A 9396-nucleotide genomic window follows, 5' to 3' on the forward strand; every position below is an offset into this window, starting at 1 on the left:
TCAACTTTCAAAGAAAAGCACAAGTCCAACCTCTCCAAAGTTGACGCCAACGCCGATTCAAACAACCGCTCTTCGTTTGCCATAGCCACCTTACTTGTTGTTCACCGTCGCAGGACTGTCGTTATCCTGTTAAGCCCGCCTTAAGACTCTAACAAAATAGAGCGCTGTGATTGAATAACATCCACGGTGTTAGCCAATAGAAATCCCTATGGTTTGATACTAGACGTACAGGCTGAGCAAATTAATTTGCCGCCGCTAGGGTGCGTCTACTGTAGATTTCTAGGCTAGCACAGACATGCACTGCATGTGGTTTGAGCACAAGGTGTGTCTGTTTTTATTGGGTTAGGTCTAGTTTGGGTTGTTTTTATTGGGTTAGGTCTAGTTTGGGTTGCTTGGCAATGCGGATCGAAAGACATAGGCTATACCATTCTATTCCCGTTAATAATATAATTATCAATATAATAATAACAATAATAATAACAATAATAATCATAATCATAAAAAATAATGATGATGATGATAGGCTACCAAGTAAGATACAGGGATTAAAAACCTGAACAAATTTATTTACTAGGGCACAACAGTTCAATACTGGGGTTCAAAAAGGGGTCTAGCGACGCTCTGGATAACATGCCCCCTCCTCAGTCAGGCACTGTGCTTAGTTTGGAGTGGGCGCGCGCGATCGCACACAGCGCTGACGGTGGCGCTCTGAGATCTCCCACCACTTTCCCACACATTAATAATTTGCTTGGCGCGACTTCACTCTCTCATTCGCCCCAGTAGCGCAGAGCGTGCCACAGCGGTGTCAACGGACACTCAGCTCCTATGCTGTGAATGACATCACACTCTCTCCGCTAGTGGGCAGGAAGAAGCTCGCTCGCATTCTCGTCCACATGCAGTGGTCCCGTAAGGTGCTGGTGTAATTTTTTTCATCTACATTTTTTTTGTTGCCAAAAAGGGGCTGGACAAAATATTGCCACAATGAACAACAGCTTCCTGAACATGGCGTCGATAGGAGACTTCGACTCGCTGAACACTTCTATTCCTGCCACGAAAGTTGAAATCACTGTGTCTTGCAGGTAAGGGAATGGCTCGAATTAACCCATATCTGGAGCGCGTGTCTCATTCTTCTGAGCACTACGGAGAAAATATGCGACAACGCCAGGAATGCGTTTGGAGTAGGCTGGCGAACGACCCAACCAAAAAAGTTGAGACAGTTCATGTCATTCCAAAACATTTTCTCTAATTCCTCATACTTTCGAAAATAACACTTCTTGCAAAAAAGTCTTCAAAGTTGTGTATTTAATACTAAAATGAAAAGAAATACGCCCCAGTGGCGTGTGTTGTTGTGGTGAAGCAAGTAGCTGATCTAATCTGACAGTTATGGTAGTTTAACGTAACATCGTTTGAGTGTTGTGTTTTGTGGTCTGTTGGCTTTGTTGTGTTTTGTGGTCTGTTGGTTGGCTTGGCTTTACACCCTTTACACCAAGCATTATCTAATGTAATGATCTAATGAGTAAAGAAACCGCTAAATGTTGTTAACCACCTTGATTTGATGATCTCCTGGTGTGAATGTGGTCACGAGTTCTGTAAGACATTGTTGACATAACGTTTGAGACGTTTCTGAACCCTGCTCGAGTGAGCAACTCAAGCAGTGACGAATGACCGCTACAAAAAGATTCCCTGTTGCTGACAGTGAAATTGGATTCCGTCGTTGTGTGACCGTGAAGCCAAAACTGTCGGAGGCTAAGTGTCGGATTTACTCACGGGTTAAAACCCCTCTGTCCCCCGAGACGTGATTTCCAGTATCGGAAGGCAGTGCGGAGTTTAACCCCATTTTTCCCCGGCCGTAGCCTAGTCTCCGCTGTACACCCTCGGCTCCGGCCTGTAAAGACTACTTGCTGTATTTCCCATATTGTTTTCTAGACATGTGGGGTAGGCAAGCAGATAAAACGTAATGCCACTTGGTTGGAGCCATGTGTATCATTCAGTTTAGCGTGGAGGGTGATAGTAAGAGATTGCCCTGCCAGAGCATCTGTTACAAACGGACTTTAAGCAGCAGGTCTAGGTCTGGGCACCTGTCTTTATTTGACACGTTGAATTGTTTTTGAATATGGGTCATGCTGAGTCAAATCAGACTAATCCAGGAAAGTCGTTGCCACCCCATCTCACATTTTACTCTCTAAGGTTTAGGTCCCAAAACTAACTCCTGCCTGATCTTGGAAGACATGTTTGGGCTTAGGCTACTTTAAAAAGTAATATTCCTAACCTGGCCAAACTCTGTAGGATGGAAGATACAAATGTAGTAGGCTACTTGAAAGTTACTGTATGCCCATTGAAATTGTTTAGCTCGACTTTCATAGTCAAGAGAGTACAATTAATATACTGCATAATTAAAAAGTCTAAAGAATGGCCCTTGAACATACTCTCCCCTTGTAATTGAATGTGCGCTCTGTCTGTTGGTGTTGTTATGACTCCTGTACGTAGGTTACACTCTCTTGGCGTGTTGTTATTGTTCCTGAACGTGGCGTCAGATTCTTCACTCCTCTTTATCTCTACTCTCTCTCCCTTTGACCTACACTCTTTCCCTTCATCTCTACTCTCTCCTTTCATCTCTACTCTCTCTCTCCCTTCATACTCTCTCTCCCTTCATCTCTACTCTCTCCCGTCATCTCTACTCTCTCCCTTCATCTCTACTCTCTCTCCCTTCATCTCTACTCTTTCCATTCATCTCTACTCTCTCTCCCTTCATCTCTACTCTCTCCCATCATCTCTACTCTCTCCCGTCATCTCTACTCTCTCCCTTCATCTCTACTCTCTCTCCCTTCATCTCTGCACTCTCTCACTTCATCTCTACTCTCTCTCCCTTCATCTCTACTCTCTCTCTCTTCATCTCTACTCTCTCTCACTTCATCTCTACTCTCTCTTCCTTCATCTCTACTCTTTCCATTCATCTCTACTCTCTCTCCCTTTATCTCTACTCTCTCTCTTCATCTCTACTCTCTCTCCCTTCATCTCTACTCTCTCTCTTCATCTCTACTCTCTCTCTCTCTCTCGCCCCCTTTGCCTGTGCGTTCCTTATCAGTGCTGTTCCTGGGTACCAAACCCTTTGCCTGTGCGTTCCTTATCAGTGCTGTTCCTGGGTACCAAACCCTTTGCCTGTGCGTTCCTTATCTGACAGCGATTACTTTTTTTTTGCAGCTCAGGCTGGGAACCTCTGCATCTTTTTCGGCTGCTTCCGTTACAATTTTGCCAGGACCAATCACAAGCTGGCTTATCCACCTGGCGCGCTATTGGCAGGAACGATGACTATAGTGGGAGAGCCTGGAGTTTTCGCGTCGCTCTGCAAACGTCACCCGGTTCGTTGGTCAGATTGGTGAATGACTATCCAATTATTGCGTACAGAGTCATTTGAACTATGCCCGTTGATCACGCCTCTTGTGCAGTAGAAAATACATAGCGGACTCCCCAGACCAATGTTCAGTCTTAACAAATTGAGCTTGGTCTGGTGAAAGCCAGACTACATTCCTTATCAATGCTGTTCCTGGAACTACAGTAAGCTCTCCCCTAGTGTTGATTGGAGATCTTGTTCAGTAATGCCTTCAGGAAGTGTGTGTGTGTGTGTGTGTGTGTGTGTGTGTGTGTGTGTGTGTGTGTTTTCCCCAGTGTCCAGGTGTGTGTGTGTCCCTCATTCTTCAAGAGGTGTGTGTGAGTTCCTCAGTATTATGTGTAAAGCTGTAAATGTTGTTTCATAGTCGATTAATCTGTGTCTCTGTGTGTGTGTGTGTACGTCTTTGTGTTCCTTAACCTTCAGGAGGTGTGTGTGTGTGTGTGTGTGTGTGTGTGTGTGTACGTTGGTGTGTTCCTCAGTCTTCAGGAGGTGTGTGTGTGTGAGAGAGTGTGTGTGTGTGTGTGTGTCCCATCCTTCAGGATGTGTGTGTGTGTGTGTGTGTGTGTGTGTACGTCTTTGTGTTCCTTAACCTTCAGGAGGTGTATGTGTGTGTGTGTGTGTGTGTGTGTATGTATGTGTACGTTGGTGTGTTCCTCAGTCTTCAGGAGGTGTGTGTGTGTGAGAGTGTGTGTGTTCCCCCCATCCTTCAGGATGTGTGTGTGTGTGTGTGTGTGTGTGTGTGTGTGTGTGTGTGTGTGTGTGTGTGTGTACGTTGGTGTGTTCCTCAGTCTTCAGGAGGTGTGGGTGTGTGTGTGTATGTGTGTTCCCCCCATCCTTCAGGATGTGTGTGTACATAACAGTGTTAGGCAGGTCTGCCCAGGCTCCATGTTTACCCCTGCAGTAGCGTGCTCTGCTCTGTTGTGTGGTGTTGCCACCAGTGTGCCTGTGTGACTCCACAGGTGTGTGTGTGTATGTGTGTCTGTGTGCGTGTGTGTGTGTGTGTGTGTGTGTGTGTGTGTAGGATCAGAGAGACTGACATTAGTAATGCCACTGCACACTGGTGGACCCCCAGGGAGGAGGCGATCTGAGCACCAGGCTCTCTTCACAACAGCACACTAGTGACCTACATAGGACACACAGAGAGGGCCCTACGCACTACACAGTGCTCTGTGCATACTGTACATGCTAGGCTACCTCTATTAGCATCCACAGGCAGTAAGTAGGCTTTGTCCTAATCAGGTCCTTACTTAGTGAAGTATGGGTGCTCTCTGGAGAATGCAGTGTTTGATGATGCGGCCTCACATGCAGGTCTCTGGCTATGGGTTGGATTTGGTGTGGATTCACTGAATCAGTCTATGGCTGGAGAGAAACAGGATGTACTATGTGGTGTGTCTGGCTGGAGAGTAACAGGATGTACTATGTGTGGTGTTTAGAGCAACAGGATGTACTATGTGGTGTGTTTAGTGCAACAGGATGTACTTTGTGTGGTGTTTAGAGCAACAGGATGTACTATGTGGTGTGTTTAGAGTAACAGGATGTACTATGTGGTGTGTTTGGCTAGAGAGCAACAGGATGTACTATGTGATGTGTTTAGTGCAGCAGGATGTACTATGTGGTGTGTTTGGCTGGAGAGCAACAGGATGCACTATGTGGTGTTTATTGCTGACGCTCTGCTGATATGACAAGAGGTCAGAGTACTGTATGTTTACACACTTTTAGGAGGCCCTCATCAACAGAAAGAAAGAATCTATCTCTCTCTCTCTCCCTCCCTCCATCTTTCTCTCTCTCTCTCTCTCTCTCTCTCTAATTGAAAGTGCTTTATTGGCATGATAGCAAACAAGGACTTTGTATTGCCAAACAGCCCTTCAAAGGATAAAATGAATAATACACTGGATACTGTAGACAGAGGTAGATGCACTGTATATAGACATACATGTAAACTCAAATACAGTGCTAGATATTACAGGAAAATATATTGATATAAACATTAATTTTATTTGTGTATTAATGAACTACATATGAATAATACAGACATTATATGTTTGTTTCTATAGAAACATTAAATAAATAAATACATCTAAAAACATAACCATAACATACTGTAAACAAATATGTTTTCCTGTTAAAGCAGCTGAAGGTCCCAGTCCTGAGAGGAAAAGACATGTTTGTGAAGGACTGAAGGTGGTTGGTTTAAAAAGCACAGAAAAGGGTTCTTAATTCTGTATACTTCCCACAGTGAGAAAGGAAGTTCTCCTCTGTCTCAACCTTTCCTGTCTGGCAGTGACCACTCTCTCTCCCTCCCTCTTTCTCTCCCTCCCTCCCTCTCTCCCTCTCACTCTTCTCTCTCACTCTCGCTCTCTCTCTCTCTCTCTCACACACGCACACGCACACACACACACACACACACACACACACACACACTTTCTTTTGGACTTTGTGATGGAATTGATTTGAGGAGCAAGCAATTGCTGCTGATCAATACCCTAGCTCCCAGACACACACACACACACACACACACAGAGACACACACACAAAGTCCCACACACACTTTAACTCCCATGGGGTTATCGGAGCTCCACTGCCAATCAGTGGGTCTCACCAGACAATAGCAGGCCGGTGGTTACACACACACACACACACACACACTGAGCCTTCGTTTCATAATCACTCACACATTATGTTACCTCAGCTATTCAAGCAAAGGTCTCTTCTGATCTTCTGAGTTAGCTCCATAGAGCAGATTAAAACACAGCAATCAATCAAAGTCTCCTAAAGTTTAGCAGCTCGCAACACACAGCAGCAACAGCCTACGGCACACAGTAGTCAAAAGTACACACACACACACACACAGGCAGTAGGCTAAAGTACACAGGCAGCCTGTGTCTGCTTGTCTTGTGACTTCATCACTCAGAGACCACAGACTGGGGTTTGGTCAGCTAAGGTGACTGCAGACACATACACACACACACACACATACACAGACAGACACTACAGTCATTGGCGAATTGGGAATGTTTGTTTGGAAACATTTTCTCTGTTATGTTTCTGATGTCAACAGAATTTCCAGTCATTAGACACAAAGTTGAGGACACACAGCCGGTGATTTAGGTGTGTGTGTGTGTGTGTGTGTCCATGCACTTACGCTGCTGAATATGTCAGCTTTCCACAAATAGTCCATAAATATTGGCCTGTCATTTGTGAAGTGAGCAAACACCATATTTCTATTCACCATATATAATACCAGTTTACAGACTCATCTGTTTACAGTATCTAAAATCGTTGCTAGGTTACGGGGACGCTGGCGAGACACGCCGCTCCGTCTGGCATCATGTTTTTGTTTGTTTTTATGTAATGTTCGTAATTTTATGTAATGTCACGTTTATTTGTTGTATTGATTTGTCTAGTTAAATGTTTTCTCTCTTTATTTACGTTATTTTTGATAGTCTTAGTCCTTTTTACTGCTTTGAAGTCGGCTGATGTTGTTAACGTCTGTCCATTGGGAGCTTGCTATGGCTAGCTTTTGCCCTGGGCCTCTTACATCCTTCCCATCCATCTGTGAGCCGGTGCTGCACTTCACTGTCTGGTCGAGGGGATTTCTCGGGACAGCAGCTGAAGCTACTCTGAGAAAGATCTGCTGAGGCTGCCGAGCTGTTTCTGACCAGTGAGCTGCCATGCCAACTGCCTGGAGTCTGGATTGAGCAGACCAACGTTAATGTTAACGTTGAAGAACTCTGCATTACGGACCAACAAACTGTCGCTGTTAAAAGTCCACCGAGTTGCTGATCTACAAGATCGCCCATGACTTCGGACTGTTATGCTTCCAGTGATATCCAGACTATAACAAGGCCTAACGTTCACGTTATTTCCAGACTGCCAGTAAGTGTAAAGAACTTTGTTGGCGTTGCATCGGTTGTGGAGACACAGCTGTGCGCAGTTTCACACGAGTCATCATTGCCCTTGGACATTTTCAGCCGGTTGGAAATTGGACTAATTTTATTTTTAATTTTTATTTATTTTATTAATTTGTTTGTTGTCTGTCTTGTATGTCTTGGTGTCACGGGTACGCTGGCGACTACGCCGCTCCGTCCGGCATCTTTTGCGTTTGTTATTTCTTAAATGTAGTTCTATGTCTTGGTGTCACGGGTACGCTGGCGACTACGCCGCTCCGTCTGCTATTGTCTTTGTTAGTCTATGTGTCAATGACAATGTCTTAGCCTATATGTGGAGCGCTTTGGGTTGCACTCTGTGCACGTTAAATGCGCTATACAAATAAAACTGACTTGACTTGACTTGACTAAAATCACTAGTTCTCCTTGTAATGTCTTTGTTTGTATTTGTTTATGGTTGTTGTTTAAATATTTAGTCTATTCCTATTATTAGTGTTTTTATACAGCCCATGTGACTACTTTGAATTGTTAACTTTTGATGATAATGTTTAATGTTATTGTGGTACGTCGCTTTGGATCAAAGATTCTAGAGCGGAGCGTAGCGCTCTAGAATCTTTGCTTTGGAGGAAAGTGAACAACTGTTGTGATGCAGTTAGAACTTCACAATTGGGAATGTGACATCATTCTGCTCTTGATCTCTGTTGTGATGCAGTTAGAACTTCACGATTGGGAAGCTTCTGTTTAGCATAAACGTTTCACTGCTTTTTGGGCCTTGAGAAGTTGGTAAAAAAAAGTGTAAGATGTTTGTGGTGTGTGTGTGTGTGTGTGTGTGTGTGTATATTAATGTGTGTGTGTGTGTGTGTGTGTGTGTGTGTGTGTGTGTGTGGGTGTGTGTTGCCTGAGATCTAGTCTCTGTGTCTGTCTGTGAGTGTGTGTGTGTGTTGCCTGAGATCTACAGTAGTGTCTGTGTCAATATATGTGTGTGTGTGTGTGTGTTGCCTGAGATCTAGTGTCTGTGTCTGTGTCTATCTGTGTGTGTGTGTGTCATTGTGACATTGCTACGATGGATAGGCTACATGATCTTGTAATGTGGCCAATCTTACGCCCAAGACGTGGCACGATTGTGTGGTTCTCTGATTGCCTAGTCTGACATGGTCAATCGTCAAAGATCATTGTGGAAGACAAAAAAAATCGTGTACAGTAGTCTGCACAGGCTGTTAAAGAGGAATAACATGTCTTTACTATTAGCCTACAAGTTTCATTGAGAAAGACACTTCACCGACAATGAGACCTGTTGCACAGTTACCAAGTTACCAAGCTCTTTAATTTCGCTTGTCTTGCCAGACTAGCCACAACCAGGGTCAGGGATCAGTGTAATCGTCCTCGGGTGCACCACACACACACACACACACACACACACACACACACACTACAAGACAAATGTGTAGTGTTGTCACGATACCAAAATTATGACTTCGATACGATACCAGCCATAAATATCACGATGCTCGATACTGAAACGATACTACGGCGAAATCCTAAGATATCTGAAAAAGAAAGGACTCATACCTCCTCCAAGTGTATTGAGTCATTTGTGTTAAATTCAATGCACTTTTGTAGTGTGCAGGTCAATTCTGGGTTCTAAACTTCCTACATAATTATTATTTTTTATAGTCAGTAAAATAGTAGGCCTACTTTGTGTGATTAAATCCTTTATTGATTGTTATAGTTAATTTACATTGTGTTGTGTTTTGGCAATAAAGTAGCTTTAAATAGCCAAACTAAGCTAGATCAAGGTCAGTTTTGAAATTACTGCATGCTGTAACTACTGCACCGAATGCTATGCAGAGGGGCCTAATCTTTAGGCTATCTGATGTACAGTATAGGCTACCCTAGGCCTTCCCGTGTTCATGGGATTTCTTTGACAGTTGCAAAGGGAAAAATGTGAGGATAGTCTTCTTTGCGCCCAGTGTTCAAGTATGACGTTACCACCACTCAGGTCTTCGTCAGATAGGCCTACACCATTACCTGTTGCAATATATCTGTGTGCATTCCTACATTACGTCTATCTCTTTGATAACATGATTTGCTACCACGTAACAATAAGCGGCTATTATT

At 44.0% G+C, this 9396-nt stretch overlaps 1 protein-coding gene across 2 annotated transcripts in view; it reads left to right on the forward strand.

The window, feature by feature from the left end:
- The first annotated feature begins 764 nt into the window (after nucleotides 1-764).
- Nucleotides 765-9396, forward strand: part of LOC125310465 (copine-8-like) — a 155507-nt gene continuing 146875 nt past the window's right edge. For both annotated transcript variants that reach the window (XM_048267924.1, XM_048267925.1), the window contains exon 1: nucleotides 765-1079. In XM_048267924.1, coding sequence (XP_048123881.1) covers nucleotides 982-1079 — 98 coding nt within the window. In that variant the 5' untranslated portion in view covers nucleotides 765-981. The remainder of the gene's footprint in view (nucleotides 1080-9396) is intronic.

Source organism: Alosa alosa, chromosome 17 (assembly GCF_017589495.1).
Source record: "Alosa alosa isolate M-15738 ecotype Scorff River chromosome 17, AALO_Geno_1.1, whole genome shotgun sequence".
NCBI lineage: Eukaryota > Metazoa > Chordata > Actinopteri > Clupeiformes > Clupeidae > Alosa > Alosa alosa.